This window comes from Tympanuchus pallidicinctus, unplaced genomic scaffold, assembly GCF_026119805.1.
Source record: "Tympanuchus pallidicinctus isolate F22 unplaced genomic scaffold, pur_lepc_1.0 scaffold20, whole genome shotgun sequence".
Lineage (NCBI taxonomy): Eukaryota > Metazoa > Chordata > Aves > Galliformes > Phasianidae > Tympanuchus > Tympanuchus pallidicinctus.
This window is the reverse complement of record NW_026294722.1, coordinates 10,141,932-10,163,051: the sequence shown is the minus strand read 5'-3', so window position 1 is coordinate 10,163,051 and position 21,120 is coordinate 10,141,932. Positions and strand designations below refer to the sequence as shown.

Genomic DNA, 21,120 nt, shown 5'->3' with positions numbered 1-21,120 from the left:
TGGGGACCTTCCCCAGGGCTCCCGCACGTTCACCCGCGGCGATGCCGAGGCCGCCCGGCCGCTCGGAGGGGTCGCTGTTGCCGCCAGCATCGGCCGAGCCCCCCCCCGCTCCCCCCTCCGCCGCCTTTTGTTCGCCGCCCGCGCGCGTCCCCGCCCGGCAGTGCGGGGCGGGCGGAGCCGGGCGGCAGCCGCAGCCGCAGCCGGGGCCGAGCGCAGCGCAGCGCAGCGGGGACATGGAGGCCGCTTCGGCGGAGCCGTGCTCGCCCGGGCCGCCGCCGCCTCCGCTCCCGGAGAAGAAGAAGCTGCAGCGGGCGCCGTCACCGGCGCGGCCCAAGGAGGTGCCGGGCTGGTCGCTGGCCAGGAGCCGGCGCGGCGGCTCCGCGCACTCGGCGGCGGCCTCGAGGCTGTCGGCGGGCGGCGGCTCCGGGCACCCGCGGCGGGCGGGAGGCGGCAAGGAACCGCGCCCCGAGAAGCGGCAGCGGGCGGCGGCGGCGGCGGCCCGGGGCGGCGGCAGGGGGGGGGGCGGCGGGCCGCGGAGCGGCGAGGGCGAAGGGGCGGTGCCGCGGGGCGGAGCCGGCGGCCGGGGCGCTGCGACCGGGACCGGGGCCGGGACCGGGACCGGGGCAGGGGTGCGGCCTGACGGACAGCAGCTCCGAGGTGTCGGACTGCAGCGCCTCGGAGGAGGCGAAGCTCATGTCGCTGGAGCTCAGCGGCAGCGACAGCGAATCCCCGGGCAGCGCCCCGCCGCCGCCGCCCTCGGCCGGGGAGGCCTCGCCGCTGCCCGAGGAGCCCTCGGCCGCCTCCATGGCCAGCAGCCGCCTGCAGCTCAGCACCTCGCTCGCCTTCTCCGATCTCACCGAGGAGCTGCTGGACGCCGGCACCGACGGGCTGCTCCGCGAGCTGGAGGACCTGCGCTCCGAGAACGACTATCTCAAGGTGGGCACGGTGCGGCATCACCGGGTGCGGCGTCCCTGGGCATCCCTGGGCAGGGCACGGCATCCCACAGCATCCCTGGGTGCAACGCAAAGCGGCAGCCCTAGGCAGAGTGCAGCATCCCTGGGCATGGCATGGCATCCCTGGGCAGGACACGGCATCCCAGGCAGAGCACAGCTCAGTATCTCTGGACGTGGCGTTGCTGGGCATGGCATATCATCCCTGGGCATATCTCATGACATGTCACCCCTGAGTAGGGGACAGGGTCTCTGGGCATCCCACAGCATCCTTGTACGTAGCATAGTTCAGCATCTCTGGGCATCTTTGCATGTAACGCAGCATTTCTGTGCTCGTTGTACTTGCTCCCTGGGCATGGCATTTCTGGGCACAGAGTACCTGGGCATCCTTGGGCAGGGCACAGCATCCTTGGGCATCCCATGACATCCCCTAGTCATAGTGTGTCTTAGCACCTCTGGGCATCCTTGGGCATCCCTTAGCAGGACCCAGTATCTCTAGGTATCTCATGGGCACCACAGCATGGCCTTGGCGCAGCATCACGTAACATCCTTGGGCAAAGTGTAGCTCGGAATCTCTGGGCATTCCTGGGAAAGGCACAGCATCCCTGGCATGGTGCAGTTCAGCAGTTCTGGGCATGGCTCAGTGTCCCTGCACAGCATGGTCCAGCATCCCTGAGCATGGCTAGATATGGCACAGGCAAGCACAGGGCTCACAGTACAACCCAGCACGGCTCAGCCCAGCATCACTGAGCACGGCATGGCATGGCTCAGCTGGACAGCAGAGCCAGTACTAAGCCCAGCTTGGCTTGGCACAGCCTGTCATGCCATGGGATGGCCTGGAAAGGGCCAAGCTCAGCTCAGCATGAAGAAACCCAGCACAGCCTAGCACATGGCATGGCATGGTGCAGCACAGAGTGGGATGCTGCCACTGTCCTCTCTGCCTCCTGACACTGGCAAGTCCCCAGGGGGAGATTTTCCAGCTCATTTCCCTCCACCAGTCCCTGTGCTTGCTCTCCACAAGGGCCCCAGACTCCCCGGGGCCTTTTTCCAGGCCTGCAGCTGGCTGATGGGCACACAGTGATGCCAGGGCAAGTTTGGGGACATGGGTCTTGGGGACAGAAGGGGGATAGATGCTGTGACCCGGTGGGCTGCAGGCATTTTGCATCCTCCCTTCTTCCTCAGGGTGCCGATTGGGTAAGACACTGATGCCACCGTACAGGCTGCAGCAGCATCTTGAGAGGGGCCAAGTGTCGATGTTATGTTTGGTGGCATCCCTTCAGAGTGGCAGGTGGGAACTCGCCAGGTCTGCCTCGCAGTGGCAGAGCTTGGGAACATGTGGGGGTTGCTGTGGTGAGGTGAGAACTGGGTGCAACACCCTGGAGATGCTTGGCCGAGCCCTTTGTCCATTAGCAAAGCCCCAGCTTGCAGCTGGTGTCCGAACTCCTGCCAGAATTAGCAGCAAGAGCTTAAGGGCTTTGATTTACGGGGAGCTGGAAAAATACAGATGAGGCCCCTCCGGTTTCCAAGAATGCGTGTGAAAACGCTGCTGCGCCGGCTGGCTGTGCAATTGCTTCCTCCATCTTCATGTGATCGTCACGGCAGGCTGCAGGGCTCGGGGTGTTTTGCTGCAAGGAGCAGCCCTGGCATGGAGCGGTGTCCAGAAGGTCTGTAGGGACATTGGTGTCCCCAATCCCACTGTGTGTGGCAGTGCTGCCCTCTGCACCCCCTTCCATGTGTCCCATGTTCCCCTTGCAATCCTGGGGAGGTGGGGAAGCAGCGGTGAGATGTGAGGTCTTCCTGAAAGTGCTTTGAGCATCCCACATCCTCCATGCTGGTGGGTCAGGATCAATTCTTTTCTCCTGGCTTGTGCTGGCCAATAACTGCAGCTATGCTCACTTGTGGTGCTCCCCAAAAAAGTAGAAGCTGTCAAGCAGACTGTAACCAGCAAGGAGCAGAAAAGGGGGATGGGCTGCAGTAGAATATGAGGAGCTGTCAGTGTGTGCATGCTCATGGATTTGGGACTTCCGAGCTTAAAAAGGCCGACCCTAAGCCAGATGATTAGGCTGGCCTGTGATGCAACATGCAGGGATGCTGCAGAGGGTCCCCTCCCCTCTGGCACCAATCTATCTGACCTGTCAGAAGCGGCACATCCTAGTGCTAACTGGAACAGCTACAGGTGAAATATCCCTTGGAAAGAGCTGGATAAAATTCCCATTTTGGGGATTTTGGGATGGACTGGGTGCTGTCAGCGTGGCCGTGCATGGTGCCACTGCAGTGCTGCACCTGGGCAGGGCAAGCTGTCAGCTCGTACTGCTCCTTTCTTGGCTGCACTAACCCAATGCACGTATATATTTCAGCATGCCTCTCCTGCTGCTCCCTGCAGCAGTGATTTCCCCAGGCTTAGAGGGGAAAAAAACAATTTGACAGAGTCTTTCAGCAAAACACCACCAGTGCTGGAATGAGCCCCAGGGCCTCATCATTCCCAGCCCCACAAAGGGCTTGGCAGCGCCTGGCCCATCACCACTGCCCAGCCAGCAGTGAGCCCCCAGCTGTGTGCAGGGTAATTTATGGGGGCAGGTGCAAAGTTGGGAAGCTCTGGGATTTGTCTTGCTGTGAGGCACAATGAGAAGGGTGGCTGCTGTGCCCTCGGAGAGCTTGAAGAAACCCTCGTGAGGCGTCACACAGGGTGCCCCTTACCAACCTTGCATCACGTGGTAGACTGGGGTGTGTGCCAGGACCCTCTTGCTGGGGGGGGTCCCTATTTTTTTCCCTAGAGAATTATAGCATAATTGTCTTCTCTGTCCAATGAGGGCTCAGAGTTCATTGAGAGCCGCTGTGCATGTCCTGTAACATCAGTGCAGCTGCAGGGTGCTGGTCCTGGCTCTCTGTGGACTCTCCTGCTGCTCCAACTCTGCACAGAGATGGGAATGTATAGCAACCCTCTGCCCACATCCCTCCTTGCTCTGTTCATCCTGTGCTGGGGCTCAGTGTGTGCGCAGGACTGTCCCCAGGGCTCAATGCTTGCTGCTTGGCTGCGCCCCAGAGCCAAACGCTGCCAACTCTGGTGGGGCAGGCACTGCCAGCAGCACAGCAGCCAGCAGTGCTGTCATTTGCATCATCCAGCTTTGCATCCTGCTCTGCTTTCTGCCTGTAGGAGATGGGGCTCCCACTGTGCTGCCTTTTGGGGTTGTCACTGGAAAGATGCGGTCGCTCTGAGGCTCACGGGTTGGTGTTTATCTTGTGCTCCTCCACAGGCAATGTTTGACTCCTGAAAATACAAGCCAGGCATTGACTTCTGCACACCCCATCATGTCTCCTGGCATCCTCCTCACCTCCATGGCATGCCGTATTCAGCACCACATACAGTGCTTTTGCAGTGCCAGTCCTCAATCCTGGCTATTTCTCAAGCATTTAATCTGCTCTGGTTCTACCCTTGCCTCAGTTTGCATTTTCTGGTTGCATTTTGCAAAGATGCACAGCACTTCCACAGAGGTGCAGCAGGGTGGTCAGGGTGGGCTGTTCTGCCCACAGAGGGTGTCAGCACAGCTGCCCTGAGCTGCCCCCGGCCTGCTGGCATCTTCCTGCTCTCCGATCCTAATCCCATTACCTAGGCTTAGCACCACAGGGTGTCCTGCAGGGAGTGTCCCATGCAGCACCTCAGCTGCCTCGCAGTCCTGTTCAGGCCACCATTCGAACAGCTTTGGTGGTGAAGCTTTCCTGAGCCACCTGACCCAGGCTGATTTCAACCTTTCTCAGGCCCTTTGTGAAGCATCAGGGTGGTGTTTTTATTTCAAGTGCTCACATTGCCATGCAGGATCTGCTCACCCTATTTGCAGGTGGCTGTTTTTTGCTGCCCCATCGCAAGCCACCTGCATTGTGCAAAGCATTTTTTCCATGAAAGCTCTCACCTTCATTCCAAACCCACCCCAGCAGCTCCCAGACCAGCATGGCTTTCGGAGCTTTTTTCGTTTCCCTAGGTCAGTGTGGGGTTTCCAGTAGGGATGTCACCCTGGGGAGCATTATAGCCTTCACAGCAATGTCTTCTGGTGCTGTTCATCCTTGTGCTTTGTGCCTGGGGGTTTTAGAACCATGGGATGTGTCTGTAGCGATGCCCTCAGTGGGGCAGTCCTGGCAGTTCCCAGAGCACCCTGCTCCGTCCGAGGGTCACCTCCTGGTTCTTGCTTACTCCAGAACCCTGACACAGAGCCACGCGGCCGCCGTGGTGCCGGCAGCTCGGGGATAATCAGGGATTGTCTCGGTGACGTCCCCGATTTGCCATCTCACTGCAAAAGCCAACAGTGAGCGACTGTGGCTGATCCTCGCAGCTGCCGCCCTCAGGCTTTGTTTTTCGGAGTTGGGGGGGGGGGTAGAAAGGGAAAATGCAGCTGGAGCTTTGTGCTGGAGCTGGGCAGAGTGGCTGCCACCCAAATTTGGGGCAGCTCCAGGCGCTGTGTGCGCTGCCAGCCCAGCTCTGTGCTCCCTTCTGTGGCAGTGGCTGCCTGGTGGCAAACAGTGGGGCAGCCGCAGGGCCCAGCGCTGGCAGCCACTCTCGTGTCCCTGCGTTGCCTCTTTGCTCCATGCCTGCCTCCTTCCTCCTGACACATCTTTTCCAAGGCGACCTACATTTCTCTCTCTGCAACTGCTGCCTGGGCTGCTCCCACGGCGAATCCTTTCCCTCCCCCATCTTCCTCTTTTATTTTGGTTTATTTATATGAGAGGTGCTGGCACCGACACGCGTGGTGTTCAGCTCACCGGGCTGAACCCTACAGAATGCCCCTTCCCCCAGCACACTGCTCTGTGGGGCTCAAGTGGGATTTCACATCCACATCCTCATCCCACAGGGGGCCTGGAGGTTGCGGCAAGTTGTCCACGAGTCACAGTGTGCCCTGGCAGCCAGAAGGGCCAGCCGTCCCCTGGGGTGCATCAGGCCCAGTGCTGCTGGCCAGGCGAGGGAAGGGGTTGTCCTGCTGTGCTCTGAGTGCCACAACATAAGAAGGGCATAAAGCTGTGAGAGAGCATCCAGAGGAGGGCTGCAGAGCTGGGGAAGGGTGTGAGGGCTTCAGTGTGTGAGAAGGGTGGCTGAGGTTGCTGTGTTTGCTGGGCACGGAGCAGAGCAGGCTGAGGGGAGGCCTCATGGTGGCTGCAGCTCCTCACAGGGAGCCGAGAGCAGCGCTCTCAGCCATAGGGTTTGAGTGATGCTGTGTGGAGCCAGGGGTAGGACTCGATGATCCCTTTCTAACTCAGGAATTCTGTTATTTTATGATCCACTTTGGGTGCTTCTGTCTGCTCCCTCAGTGCTGTTATCCCTGTGCTGAAGGTAGACATGCTGCACATGATACCAGTTTCCCCCTGATCTGGTGTGCATGGGGTGCATGTGGCCCAGTGTTATCCTCTACCTCCATAGGCATCGCACCATGTGCAGAGCAGCATAATGATGTCTGTGCCATGAGAGCAAAGGAGGAAACCCCCAGTTGTTAGCAGCCATCTGTGGGGTGCACGCCATGGGCACGTGGGACTGCTGCAGTCTGTGGGCTCTGACCTCTCCAACACGCCTCTCCCTGCAGGATGAGATTGAGGAGCTGCGCGCCGAGATGCTGGAAATGAGGGACGTCTACATGGAGGAGGACGTCTACCAGCTGCAGGAGCTGCGGCAGCAGCTGGACCAAGCCAGCAAGACGTGCCGCATCCTGCAGTACCGCCTGCGCAAGGCCGAACGGCGCAGCCTGCGTGTGGCACAGACCGGCCAGGTGGATGGCGAGCTCATCCACAGCCTGGAGCAGGACGTCAAGGTGATGCTCGGGGGGTGCCCTCGGGGGCAGTGCCCAGAAGGTGGGGTGGGATCTGTCCCAAAGCAGCTTGGGGTGAGATAGGAAGTGAGTTGCTGGGACGCTGTAGCAACTGTGAGTTGCTTTCCACTCTGTAGCTGGGGACCTGGGAGCTGCTTCTCCTCTTGGCCACTATGGGAACTTTGCGAGGTCCCAGGCTGGAACAGGGACGAGGTGTTGGCTGTGAGATGGTCTTGTATTTCTTGCCCCAGCCAGTGATGAGCTGAGTTGTGTTTGCTGATCACTTGTGCTGCTGCCAGAAGGAGTGGTGGCAGCAGGGGATATCTCCACTGCAGGGGAGCAGCTCAATCAGCAGCTCAGATTTTGGAGAGAGGTGACAGAGGAGCCTGAAACCAAGCACTGTGCTGACCCTGAGCAATGCCCCCCACAGAGGCTGCAGCGGGGACTCGCTCAGCTCTGGGGGCTCTTGTGCGATTTTTCCGTAACCCGATGCAGCAGCTCGCCTTTCCTTTCCCGAGGGGCTGCTCCTCTCCCCTCCCAGCCATGCAGCAGCTGCTTTCCAGCACAGTGGAGCACAAAAAGCTGACAGGCATCTATCCCACAGCACCGCATTGTGCTTGGGGAAAGCAGGGTTTGACCAATAGAGGTAGGGGGAGGAGTAATGGTGGTAATAAAAGAGACACGTGGCCAGGGGACAGGATATTACCTGGCATAGTGTCTGCTCCAAAGAGTCCTATGGCGATATCCATGGATATTGTCTGGGTCTGGTAGGTGCCCATGAGGTCTTGCCCCTGTGCTGTGGTCCCAGCATGCTCTACCCAGCCCAATGACAGCCACTCTGTGTCCCCAGGTGGCCAAGGATGTCTCCGTGCGGCTCCACAACGAGCTGGAGGCGGTGGAGAAGAAAAGGATCAGGCTGGAAGAGGAGAACGAGGACCTGCGCCAGAGACTGATCGAGACAGAGCTGGCTAAGCAGGTGGTACAGAATGAGATGGACAAGCTCAGAGAGGTGAGGGGAACACAGGGGGCACGTGGAGGGGGTGACCCCAAGGCTCAGCCCCTAGCAGGTGTCCTGGCCTGGTGCCGTGAGCATTCATATCACTGAAACCCAAACCGTGCTGCAGATGCTCGTGAAACCCGAGCGGTGCTGCTCTGTGTGGAGTGATGTTGGGGTGTGCGGGCAGCACCACGCCCAGGGCTGGCTGTGCCCTGACTGCTTGGGAGTGGGGACAGCTTCACACTGCTCAGGCTTGCCTGTGGGGCATGGCTGGCACACGGGATTCCTTTGTGTGTGTCCTGGAAATCCACATGTGCACTTAAGCAGGACTCCAGGGCCGTTAGTCTGGGACAAGCTCCTGGCCAGGAATGCTGCTGGTCCCCATGCAGTGAGGGGGCATCCTTTCTTGGTGACAGGAAAGGCATCGTAGTGACAGCACAGGCATGTAATCCATCACAGCACTCATAACCCACTTCCCTACTGCCCGGGATGTGATGGGTCCCCGAGGAGCTGCAGGCAGTGTGCCAGAGAGGATGTGGTGCCATCGCCCAGCCCAGCTGCCCTCCCTGCCTGTGTAGGAACGGGGGTGGGGAAAGTGGGTTGTGAGAATAGAATGGGAGGTGCCCCTTCTGCAGCCTCAGTGGGTTGCTGCTGGCTGGCACAGGACAGGCTTCTGTGTGCTTGAGGTTGTTTTGAGTTCCCTGAGGCTGGCAGGTCTGTGCTGGTGGGATGCTAATGGGCACAACCCTGGCTGTGACCATAGATGAGCCCTGCGGGGACAGAGCGTTGTGTTTCTGCAGTTCCTGCTGGGTTCTGCAGCAGGCACCATGGGTTTGCATCCGCTCTTGAAAAGGGCATTTCCCCAGGCGCTGGGGTTACTCACTTATTCCAGAACGCTAATTAGGAAAGCGAGTTAACAGGGTGAGTCTCAGCTGCCTCCTCCCTACTGCTGTAGGATGTGAAGCAGTGGCAGAGCTTGTTAGCAGCATGCAAACAGCAGCAGGCTGGGCAGGGCTGGGCTTGCCCCTAGGGGCCGCTTATTTCTCACTTGCAAGAGGTTTTCCCGTGGCTGGGCTGCTGTGGGATGGGCAGTGCGTCCCCTGGGCTGAACCACCACCCCCCAGCTCTATCCTGGGCGCAGGGACCGCAGTGTCCCCTAACCACTGTGCTGTGGGGTAAGGGCATGCCTGTCCCTAGCACAGCCGGGGCGAGCAATGCCGACGTGGCACAGCCAGCCCCCGGGTGGGGTTCGAGCAGCTCCAGCACTGGTCTTAGCCTTAATAGGAAAGCTGGAGCCCTGCACCTTGGCACAGGCAGCAGCTTACATTTCACAGCTGCTTTCTTTGGCTGCTGGGGCCTCAGCGCCAGCATGGGAACGTGCCTGGGGCAGCCCCAGCCTTGTGAGCCTCATTGCATCACCCACCAGGGCACAACAGGGCAATGCAATGACTGGGAACAGGTCAACTTGTTTTCTTCTTTTTTCCTGTATGGGGCTCCCCATGTGTCATCTGTCATTGTTAGCCTGTGTGCCCAGGGACCCTGGAGAAAGGGCCAGCATTGCTCCATTGATGAACTAGGAGTCACTGCCAAGCACTTTTTGTGCTGGGGTGGTCAGAGCGGCAGGAGGATAATTGCTGGGGGATTTAGGCTTGGGAATCTTGGTGTCCCATTCTGCCCACATGCCACTGTCTCTAGCAGTGTGTGACAGCTCGTGGCTGATCCCAGGTCCCCATTTGCAGTCGCATCCCTGATCGGATGGGAGAAAGGCAGCTGGGATGTGCCTGCTGCTGCGTGTGGGCAGGGAGAGACATGGAGGAGCTCCAGCTCCTGCTTCTAAGCCAGGATGCCCCGAAGCCATCCCAGCCTGGGATTCCCCACTCCATCCGGCCCATGACTCAGCCTCTCCACTTGCCCTCGTGCCCTCAAGGGACATCTCTGGCCAAATCTCATGACATGATGTCAGGCACCCTGGATCCCCCAGCACCAGGGGCTCATCCCACCAGTGCTCTGGCCCCTTCCCAAGCTACTGGAGCAGTCAGCAGTGCCCTGGCTGTGGTGTCCCCAGGCTGGAAGTCCTGGTTGCTCTGTCCGTCTGCAGCAGGGTGCCACGCTTTGGCTATGGGTGACATCTTCCTCTTCTCTCTGCAGAATTCCCTGAAGAAAAGGGGGTCTCGCTCCATTGGGAAGACTGAGAAGAAGCCATCGGTGCAGGTACGGGCTGTGGTGCCAGTTGATGGCCACTGCATCCAGCACAGAAGGAAATCCTGAGCAAGGCAGAGCCATCTCCTCCTCTCAGAGCTCATCTGAGAGCTTCCCCAGCCCCTGCTCAAGGCAGGAATTGATGTGCTGAGCTTTCCTCATTGTCCTCAGGGGTTCCTTGTCTCCTTTATCAATGGAGTACCAGTGGCAGGTGGTGCCTTTAGCCCCTTCCATGTGTCATTGTTGCCTGTGCCAGTGGCCAAGTGATCCTGAGGGGCCTGGGGTCCCATGGCAGCAGCTTGAGGCCACTGTCACCATCCCTGCCCTGTGCAGGCTGCTGGGCGGGTGTGGGGAGGGGCTGTGCTGGCAGCTGGGGGATTTTATCTGTCAGTTGCGGTTGCACTGAGCTGCTGTGAGACGTTAATGCTGTTACCAGGGCTCAGAGGGGCAGAGTTGCCATTGTGGTGATAGATATGCAAGTGTTTTAACACCCAAAAAATCCGCTTCCAAAGGCAGGCAACGACAGGATCTATTCTGGGGAGTAGAACTGCTCCCCTAAAGCCTGGGCAGGGAGAGAGCCCCATAAAGCTGTAAGCATCTCATCATGGTGACCCCAGGATTTTCGGGGTCACTGTGCCACTGCTGTCACATCCCACTCCACATGGGGACAAAATGCAGGAAAACACCCCCCCGCTTTCCTGCTTCCCGTGCTGTCATCCTCTCAGAGCCCTCAATTTAGGGACATGAGGCAGAAGGGCAGCACCAGAAGAGGGGCGCAACTGTGGCTCAGTGCTGGAGGTTCAAAGCCAGCCTCAGCTTCCTTGGGTGCCAATGGGCTGGCAGCGTCCCCCAGTCCCTGTGTGCTTCCTGTGCAGCATGACTGGGTGCCTCCAGGCAAAGCCATCTGTGACTCATTGGTAGCTTCTTGTGCTCCTTTCCTGCCTGACAGTGCTGAGCACTAGGAGAAATGGAGTTGTTGGGGCAAGACAAACTTAAAATGAGCTCTGTCCCCTCTGTCCCCAGCACAAGGAGCAGTTGAGGTGCTGCTGGTTGCTCTGGCTGGGGGGAAGTGCCTGGCTGCAGCTTTTTTTTCCTGGAAAAACAGGAACTGAGGTCATGTCTGCCTGGCTGGGATAGCGGCCTCATGACGCTGCCCCCCCCCTGCTTGTCCCCGTGGCTATTTTGGGGAATTAAGCAGCACCCCAGACCTGTGGCAGTCCTGCTGGGATGGAGGCACCACAATATTCTGTGGCTCCTGGAGCTTTGTGGGCACCTCTGCCATACTGGGGAGACATTGGGGTGCTGGGGGCCAGGGGAGCTGGAGGTGGGTTCCACTTGGTGGGTGATGCTGGTGGGTCCCCCCTAGGCGGTCACTGCGCCGGAGTGACCACACTGGACAGGAAGTCACGAGCTGGAAGTCAGGAAATCCTGGTCCTCTGTCCAGAGACCTTTCCGTGGCTGAGAAATGGTCTCTCAGAGCAAAGGAGCCTGGGCAGGGCCAGGGGCTTGGCTGGGGCTATGAGAGTGGTGGTGGGGACGGGTGGCTGAGAGGAAAGGGGCTGGACGAGGGGTGGGACCATGGGAGGCTTCCAGCCCTTGAGAAAAAAACAAACGCATTTTAGCTGCTCCTGTCCTGGAGCTGCGGCTGTCACTGTGTCCCTGTAAGGTGGCTGCTCTGCCACCACAAAGCAGAGGGAAAGGGAGCCTGTTGGCTGGGATTTTCTCCCGTGGCATCTGACAGCTTTCCTCCCCATCTTGGGTGGTGTCAGGGCCAGCATCCCCAGCTTGGTGTCTGTGCTCTGTGTCCCTCAGAGCCACCATCTCTCAGCCTGTGACCCTAACACCTGTCCCCTCCCTGTCCCCAGGAGGACAGCGCGGACCTGAAGTGCCAGCTGCACTTTGCTAAGGAGGAGTCGGCCCTGATGTGCAAGAAGCTGACCAAGCTGGCCAAGGAGAACGATGGCATGAAGGAGGAGCTTCTGAAGTACAGGTCCCTCTACGGGGACCTCGACAGCTCTCTGTCCGTGGAGGAGCTTGCCGACTCACCCCACTCACGTGAGGCTGAGCTCAAGGTCCACCTCAAGCTGGTGGAAGAAGAAGCCAACATCCTCAGCCGCAGGATTGTGGAGCTGGAGGTGGAGAACCGCGGCCTGCGGGCTGAGATGGACGACATGAAGGGCCAGGGGGACAGGGAACTACCAGGGCAGGATCTGCGGTTCCTGGCCTGCACCTCGGCCTGCGGGGACGCGGGGGACACGGTGGCAGAGCTGCGACGGCACCTGCAGTTTGTGGAGGAGGAGGCCGACCTGCTGCGCCGCTCACTGCTGGAGCTGGAGGACCAGAACAAGCTCCTGCTGAACGAGCTCAACAAATACAAGTCGGACCACGAGCTGGATGTGACGCTGTCAGAGGACAGCTGCTCAGTGGTCAGCGAGCCCTCGCAGGAAGAGCTGGCCACGGCTAAGGTGCAGATCAGTGAGCTGAGCGGCAAGGTGAAGAAGCTGCAGTACGAGAACCGGGTTCTCCTCTCCAACCTGCAGCGCTGTGACCTGGCCTCCTGCCAGACCACCCGGCCCATGCTGGAGACCGACGCTGAGGCCGGCGACTCAGCGCAGTGCGTGCCCACTGCTGGCTGGAGGGATGAGCGTGGCAGTGAGGCTGAGGTGCAGGACCGGGTGCTGGACGGCAGTTCCAACACCAAGCTGCTTAAGGCCAAGGACTTGGAGACCCTGCTGGGCATCCGAGACCAAGCAGCGCTTGTCAGCAAAGCCATCGACATCTTGATTTCGGATGCCAATGGCTTCACCTCCAGCTTGAAGGTGTGCCTGGACAACGAGTGCGTGGGGGGGCTGCTGGCTGAGGCCCTGGACAACAGCAGCGAGAGCCCCAGCGACGCCAAGCTGATGAATGTGCTCCTCATGAGGCTGGGTGTGCTGCAGCAAGATCTGGGCTGCTTCATGCGGAAGGTGGACCTCCTCTCCAGCAGCCTCAAGGAGCACTCCGGCTCCTTCCCCTTCTCCAGCAGCCACGAGGCCACCAAAGAGGGGCTGCAGAAGGAGCATGGCTCTGACTTGCAGGTACGGGGCTCCTTCCCACGCCCCATGGCCGCCCCGCAGCACTCGTTGCTTTATTTGCCACTTTTTTGCCTTTTTCTTCCTGCTTTAACAGAACAAACCCCGACCCGTAACATACCCCTCCTCGTGCCTCTCCAGAGCAATCCCCAAACTAATGCTCACCTCGCTGCATGCCGTGGCACCTGGGACAAGATAGGACTCTGCTCCAACAGAGTGTGTGCAGCAGGAGGTGGTGGCAGGAGTCTGCATGGCTGCAGTGCTGTCCCACCCCAGTGCAGTTGCCCAGGCACAGCTGGTGGCCCAGCTGCTCCCCTCCACTGCCACCAAGCTCCCTGCAGAGTCAAGTGTCCCCTCCACTGATGCTCTGTGCTTGTTGGGATGGGCAGCATCCCAAAAGCCCCCTGAATTGCAGGCAGCCAGCTTGGGAAAAGCCTCATGGCATGCACTGAGATAATTCCCAGGCAGGGTAATATACAAAGCAGAGATGGCCAGGCAAATTTGGGTCTGATGGGGAGTATATCCACAGCGAGCATCCCGTGCCCTCCTCTCCAGGACAGCCAGGGATGGGGACGTGACTGGGGACATAGGTCCTATCACGGGCACAAGCCCTTTTCTGGAGCACACTCACTTGTTCAGAGTCCTATTTTTCTGCATGCTGCTGGACTGCAGTCCCACCAGCCCCAGGTCCCGGTCCCCCCTGGTCACTGCATGGCACCGTAACTGGTGTTTGCACATTTTTTCCCTCTTTCTCTCTTTTTTTCCCTTCCTTTTCCCAAACAATCCAGGCCACGTGTCTCATCCTGTGTTTCCTTTTGGTTTCCGCATTGTCTCCCGCCATGGTGATGAAGTTCCTTCTCCTCATCATCCTTTTTGTTGTCTTGTAGTTCTTTACTGTTTCGGAAACCCATTGTTTTGTTTTCTGGCTTTCTTTTCTTCCCGCTCTTTTGGTTTGTTCTCATTAACTTGCCCACGCATGCAGCAGCCTGATTTTAGGGATGCCGACCCTTACCGCATCACCCACACCAAGGACACGGACCCCGCACATTCCCGGAGCTACAAAACCTGCCGACCTGACGAGAACGACTCCTATGCCACCGAGGTACGAAGCCACCTGTCCCAGAGCGGACCAGGAGCTGTGTCCCCTCAGTGGGGCTGGAGGGTTGGAGATGCCCCAGGAGGAGCTCGGTGCCCCAGTGGGAGTGATGCGGGGTCAGGAGCTATGTAGAGATGCTGAGCCCTGCCCGGTGGGCACCCACCACCCTCTCCGTACCCTTGCAGATGAAGGAGCTGCAGCTGGTGCTGTCGGAGGCCAATGAGAGCCTGCGGGGGCTGCAGGAGCAGCTCTCGCAGGAGAGGCAGTTGCGGAAGGACGAGGTGGACAACTTCTCACAGAAGATCTGCCAGGTGAGCAGGTGCTGGCCCTGGCAGATAGGATCCCCGTGAGCACAGCTGGGCCATCCCCAGGCTGGGGATCTGCTTGAGGACACTAAAACAGTCCTCAAGAAACGAGGGGGCTGAGCCTGCCCATCTTTGCACGTGGGTGTAGAGCCATGCAGGACTTCCCCCTGTTGCTTTTATGACCCCACTGTCCCAAGGATGCTGTAGCTCCCCCTGGGCAGTCAGTCATGAAATTTGGGATCTGGTGCTGGGAGGAGGCACAGCAGCCTGTATGGATGCTAATGGCTCAGCACATCACTCCACAGCTAAAAGAGGACCACCAGAAAGCCCTGCTGCGGCGTGAGTTTGAACTGCAGAGCCTCAACCTGCAGAGGCGGCTGGAGCAAAAGTTCTGGAGCCAGGAGAAGAACCTGCTGGTGCAGGAGTCACAGCAGTTCAGGCAAAGCTTCCTTCTGCTCTTCATGAAGCTCAAGTGGTTCCTCAAGTGCTGGCGCCAAGGCAAGATAGTGCACAGCGAGGGCGATGACTTCCTGGAGGTACTGTGGGCAGGGGAAATAGGACACTCAGCTGTCCTCAGTCCCTGGCCGGGGTCCTCAGCAACCTGCCCACATCTCCTGCAGGTGAACAGCATGAAGGAGCTGTACATGCTGCTGGAAGAGGAGGAGCTCACACCACAGCAGCAGGCAGACAACAGGACCTGCTCTGGGGACGCCTGGACTCCCAACACGGTGAGAGTAGTGAGCAGAATCATTCCCCACTGAGTGTCACTGCTGGCAGTAGGGGGGGGTCCTGTATCCTGCTGGCATCTCACACCTGTAACGTGGGGGTGGCAGCATGCAGAGCTGGGGCACCGAAGTGGCACCCCTTGCTCACCTCTGGTCCCCGACAGCCCAACGAGTGCATCAAGACACTGGCAGACATGAAGGTCACCCTGAAGGAGCTGTGCACAGAGCTGCGGGAGGAGCGGCGTGGTGCAGGCGAGCTGCAGCAGCAGTTTACCAAGGCCAAGGCTGCCTGGGAGATGGAGCGCGCCGAGCTCAAGTGCCACATCGCCCAGGTGGGAGCCTGGGGTGGGGGGACGTAGGGCTTGGGGGCTGCCCGACTGTCAGCCAGAGCTTGGCTGCTGGGAGGAAGCATGGCACGGCAGGAATCACAATGAGCAGCCACTCTAGCAGGCGAGTTTCTATAGCAACGGGGCTGGCAGGAAAATTGCAGTGGTAGCAGAGGATGCACTTTATTCCTCTGATGGGCTTGTTCAGGGTGGGTAGGGTGGTAGCAGGACTCAGCGTGCTCTGGTCATGCACAGTGCTCATTACCCCAGGCTGCAAAAGCACCAAAGCCCTCCTTTCCTGTCCCATCAGACCCCAGCCCCAGTCTGCCCTGAGCTCCTGGTGATGACAGTTTGCAGCTCCCTTATGCCGTTCTGGCAGCAGCCTGTGGCTGTGCATCTGCTCATGAGAGTGATGCCAGCATTTCTTGGGCTGTGTTTCTCTGTAGTCTCCATCTTTAGTCCCCAGCTCCCCTCTCTCCTCCCTAGAAGTGAGCAGAGCTTCTGTGGTGACAGTACCCCTCCTTCAGACGCCATCCTGGCCACCACCAGCAGCATCCCTGGGGTGCTCTCAGCCAGCCCCACAGGGATGTCACCCTCTCAGGGTTGTCAGGATTTCGGTGGGGACATTCAGCCCCCATCCCATTGGGTGACCATCTGGCACGTGGCTGCCAACACTGTGTCCCTGCAGCTGGAGGCAAAAGCAGGCAAAGGCATCACGGAGCGGACGTTACCAGACTGGAAGGTGGCACTGAAGAGGGAGCGTGAGGAGCATCAGCATCTCCTGGCTGAATCCTACAGCGCCGTCATGGACCTGACCAAGCAGCTGCAGATCAGCGAAAAGAACTGGAAACAGGAGAAAGTGGAGCTGCTGGCCCGCTTCAAGGAAGAGCAGCAGCAGGCAGAGCAGCAAGCGAAGGATCTGCAGAACAAACTCAACCAGGTATGGTGTCCCCATGCATGTGTCATCCAGCATCTGCCCCTGCTCGTTGTGCACGTGTTGGGTGACGGATGTGTTCTCCAGTTGCAGAAAGGAGCCAACCCGTGGGCTTTGAAACACTCCGAAATGGAGAAGCATGGCAGCAACTGGAAAGAGGTAGGTGAGAGAGGGCTACATGTGTTGTGGCTTCCTGTTTGGCTCAGGTCTGTGCTAAAAATTAGGTGGAGGTTGGGTGTACCCCACAACAGCATTTCCTGAACAGCGGTCTCAATCATTTGCAAGGGGGAATTAAGTAGATGGAGACAGCAGAGAGCATGGCCATCTTGCTGTGCCAATCTCCAGGGGCTTCAGAAAGTTGTTAAGAGAATAGTTGTGGGCAGGGTGAGCCCTGTGGAGCTTTGGGAGTGAGGTGCAGGACCTGGTTGTGTTGGGGAGGTGCTGCTGGAAAGGAGCAGGGTGCAGTCCCTGCTCAACACACCTGTGTGCCGTGGTCCTGTGCCTGACTCCACCAGAGCATGCTTCTGTGTCCTCCTAGGCTCTGAATGAAAAAATCACAGACAAAGAGACAATCTCTGAAGAAGATGCCAAGGGAACCAACTTAAAAAGGTGAGCATGGTGGTGGCCATCATCTCGAAGATGTGGAGGGTATCAGTGGCTCCCACAGCTGGACTGACCTCCAGCTCCATCTGGACACTGCTGTGGTCCAGGATTGACTTCCCGGAGGCAGTGAGCAGGGCTGGGTGCCCAGCATGGTCTCACTGGGGTGATGCCTCCAGCATCCCACATCATCAGCCTGTACCTCTGCCTGGATGGATGAATGCTGAACCCTGTCCTCTCTTCTCCCACAGGACCAAGTCCGTTTCCTCCATGTCAGAGTTTGAAAGCTTGCTCGACTGTTCTCCCTACCTCCCTGGAAAGACTGTGCCTGGGCTGGGTGACCATTCCCGAGGCAAAAAGTCATCTGCAGCCTCCCAGCTGCTGCCCAACGGGATCCGGGATAGCACCGGCCTTCCTCCCCCTAACTGTACCTATGTGAATATCGAGCAACCCGCCTCCGACAGCCTGGCCAAGGAGAAGCTGGGCATCTCCTCCTGGGACTACTCACGGGCCAGCAGCCTCACGGGCCATGACCCAGCTCAGAAACAGATGCAGAGGAGCTACACAGCACCTGACAAGACAGGGATCCGCATCTACTACAGCCCTCCTGTGGTGCGGCGCCTGGAGGCAGCTGTGGTGCACAACAAGGAGGGGAAGATCATGATCGAGCCCGGCTTCTTGTTCACCATGGCCAAGCCCAAGGAGCCTGAGGAGTCGGCCAGGACAGAAAGCACATACAGCCAGTGGCTGTGCAACTTCTCCAAGCAGCAGCGAGAGCTGCTCGATGGCAGCACCGGGGAGAGCAGTGTGCCACCAGTGCCCCGCTTCCCTCCCTCGCTGCACGACCTGGAGATCTCCGGTAACATGAGTGACGACATGAAGGAGATCACCAACTGTGTGCGCCAGGCCATCCGCTCCAGCTCACTGGAGAGGAAAGTGAAGAGCACCTCGAGCCAGACCGTGGGGCTGGCCCACGTGGGGACACAGACCACACAGACAGTGAGCGTGGGCCTGCAGACAGACCTGCCGCGCGGCAGCTTGCATGGCAAGAGCTGGTCCCCGCGCAGCTCCTCGCTCGTCTCAGTGCGCGGCAAGCAGATCTCCACCTCCCTGGACAAGGTGCACGCCAGGATCGAGCGGCCCTGCTGCTCACCCAAGTACGGCTCGCCAAAGCTGCAGCGGAGATCTTCCTCCAAGCTGGATGCCTCCAAGGACAGGAGCCTTTGGAACCTGCACCAGGGCAAGCAGAACGGCTCCGCCTGGGCCCGCTCCACCACCACTCGTGACAGCCCCGTCCTCAGCAACATCAACGATGGCCTGTCCAGCCTCTTCAGTGTGGTGGAGCATGCGGGCAGCACCGAGTCCATCTGGAAGCCGGGCTGCCCTGAGGGCGGCAGGGCCAAAGCTGAGGCCCCCAAGTACGGCCTGGTGCAGGAGTTCTTCAGGAATGTTTGTGGGCGGGCGCAGAGCCCCACAGCCCCCCCAGAGAAGAAAGATGCTGGTGGTGGGGAGGAGGGCTCCAAGAAGACCGAGCATCCCAGCCTGGCCTCCTATCACCCCACTGAGAACACCTCCCGCATCCTGAGCAAAAAAGTCCTCAAGCAAAGCAGCTGTGAGGACCCCAAGCTGATGTCCCTTGGCCAAGGGAGCAAAGAAGCATTCCCCCGGGACCCTGACTTCATCTCAGCCATGGCCAGCGAGGTAATGAGGTGGAGGGGCTCCTATGTGCCAAGCCATGTGGTGGGGATGGCTTCAACCCTCTCTAACTGCCCTTCAATCTTTCTTTGCAGGACATGGCATGCGACTGCAGCTCACAGTCCCTCACCTCCTGCTTTGCCCGGCCGTCCCGCTCCGCCGCCCGCCACTCGCCCTCCAAGTGCAGGCTGCACCCCATAGACATGCCCAGGGCAGAGGAGAAGCCCGGGCCACTGAGTGAGTGAGGACAGCGAGATGGGGCGTGCAGCCTGGCCTGCTTCCCACTCTCCTTCCCCAAGAACGCCCACGGGGCCCCTCTCGGGGATGCATCTGTCTCCTAACCATCCCCTCACTCGTGGGGATGCTTAAGAGGCAGATGGCGAAGGGCGGCGGAGGCTGCCGGCAGCAGTGGGGCATCCCGCCAGGGTGGCCGTGGCACAGACACGACGGGAAGCACGGGGTCCCTGCGGTGGCCCCGTGAAGGGGACAGCTGCCATGCGAGGCGGTGGCTGTGATGCTGCTGGTCCAGGGAGGGGTGAAGCGCGACAGGGGTTGGATTTGATGGATGGATCCGCCCCGTGGCCAATGCTGGGTGCATCCCTGCCAGCTCTGCTTGCAGGGTGGTTGCATCAGCCGCATGCTGGAGGGAGGCGGGGGGTCCCCGGGCTGGGCGGTGCGTGGAGGCGTTCCCATCCGGCTCATGGGATGGGTGCTGAATGCACGTGTGTGGGACCCCCCTCCCTGCAGCCTAAGCCCTGCTGAGCCCCCGCCTCCCTTCCCAAGGCCGCTTGTAGTTATTTGTTCTTCCAAGTGCTGAATTTACATATCCCTCCCTCTTTTTAATTTCTCCATCCGCTTTTGGCTCTACCCAATTCCGAACAGCCTGCAATGTAAAACCAAGTGCATTTAAAAAAAAAAACAACAAAACCAAACGTACTGAAATGAGCTAAATTGGAGATGTACCAATTGGATTAAGAGATTGTGGGCTGGGAGGCTGCATTGTGGCTCGCAGCCTCCACCGCCCGGAGGTTGGGTCATCACCATGGGGAAAAGCCTTATCCAGGGAGGGAGGAGAACAGCATCCCAGCAGTGTTTGTGCTGGGTGAGAAGGGCAGTTTCTGAGGTGGCTGCTTGACCTATTTTTGAGCTGCGTGCCAGGGGCTGGGCAGAGATTTGCACAGATGGAACTGCCTGCAGGTGCCTGTGCCTGCTGGAGCTGCGGGCATTGCTTGGGGGGCTCTGGGCATTGCTCCAGAGCCTCTGTGCATTGTTCTAAGCCTGTGTGCATTTGCCCCAAGGGCTCTGTGCATTGTTCTGAGGCTCTGTACATTGCTCCAGGGACTCTGTGCATGGTCCCAAGGGCTCCGCACATGGCTCCGGGGCCGTATGCAATGCCCTGGGGGTCTGTGCATTGCTTCAGGGGCTATGTACACTATTTTGGGGGTTCTGTACACAGCTCCAGAGGCCTCTGCTTTGCTCAGGGGCTGTGAACGGTGCTCTGGGGGCTCTGTGCGTTCCCCTTGGGGCTCTCTGCGCTGCTCCAGAGCCTGTGGGCGTTGTTCTCATGTTGTGTACATCGCTCCAGGGGCTCCGTGCGCTGCTGTCATCTCGCAGCCACACTCAGAAACCGCTCTTGCTGCCGCAGCTGCTGCCCCCTCCCGTCCAGCCTCACACTGCCCGCAGCGGGACGGCCGCATCACTGCCACGTCGCAGCCTCCATCAGCATCTCCGCGATGGCTGCTCACTGCCTGTGTCTCCGGACACACCAGCATCAGCCAGGGCCAGACGGCCCAGCACCGATGGCCTTTCACTCCGAGGGCACCTGGCCGGCCCCACGAGGTCCTTGTCACCCAGCCGTGGGGCAGGCACTGCCCCCAGCACCAGCAGCCAAGGCCAGGCAGCGTCCCTGCCTGCTGCCCTCACGTCCCCGGCACTGCTGCCGGCATTCTCCTGCTGTACATAGATCCTTTCGGGGTGGTTTTTAGCATTTTCCTTGAAAACTAGGCTTTGTTTTGTTTTTAAAGACTATACTTTTGGAATGTGTTTGTTTGTTGTTTTTTTTTTCTTTCTCATTTTTACAACTGCCTTTTAATTATTTGTAATATTAGTCAGTTCTGTCTTACTCTGTAAATAGCGGTGCTGGGTGTTACCCACGAGGATGGGAACAGGGACAGGGGACGGCAGGGGCTTTGTGAAGGCAGCATCGCAGAGAGGCAGGAGCTGCTTTGGCCAAGCCTGGGGAGATGGGGATAATTAATGTGCTGTGGAGGTGCCAGGTTTGGCCTCAGCCCCTGCAGCATCTGCCCCCGTCCTCTCCGCAGTCCCTGTCCCTGCCCCAAGGTCACATGAAGGGCTCGCTCTGCCCTGATGACAGCACCTGCCCGCCCTGTGCTGTGCCTGCTTGTCGTGTGATGAATAAAGGCCCTGCAAACCCTC

At 59.3% G+C, this 21,120-nt stretch overlaps 1 protein-coding gene across 1 annotated transcript; it reads left to right on the top strand.

The window, feature by feature from the left end:
- Positions 1-233: 233 nt before the first annotated feature.
- SOGA1 (suppressor of glucose, autophagy associated 1) lies at positions 234-21,120 on the top strand. Its single transcript, XM_052684224.1, has 16 exons — positions 234-406; positions 474-936; positions 6,515-6,739; positions 7,587-7,745; positions 9,882-9,944; positions 11,798-13,009; positions 13,986-14,105; positions 14,285-14,410; positions 14,710-14,940; positions 15,025-15,132; positions 15,294-15,461; positions 16,144-16,395; positions 16,477-16,548; positions 16,928-16,998; positions 17,241-18,690; positions 18,780-21,120. Exons 1-16 carry the CDS (start codon positions 234-236, stop codon positions 18,927-18,929), a joined length of 5,043 nt encoding a protein of 1,680 aa, XP_052540184.1. The 3' UTR covers positions 18,930-21,120.

Bases quoted from the DNA above. Each gene is read 5' to 3' on its own strand.
- SOGA1 (XM_052684224.1), top strand. From the start codon at position 234: ATGGAGGCCGCTTCGGCGGAGCCGTGCTCGCCCGGGCCGCCGCCGCCT. The intron at 407-473 runs GTCGGCGGGCGG...CGCCCCGAGAAG, and splicing joins TCGGCGGCGGCCTCGAGGCT to CGGCAGCGGGCGGCGGCGGC. The intron at 937-6,514 runs GTGGGCACGGTG...CTCTCCCTGCAG, and splicing joins CCGAGAACGACTATCTCAAG to GATGAGATTGAGGAGCTGCG.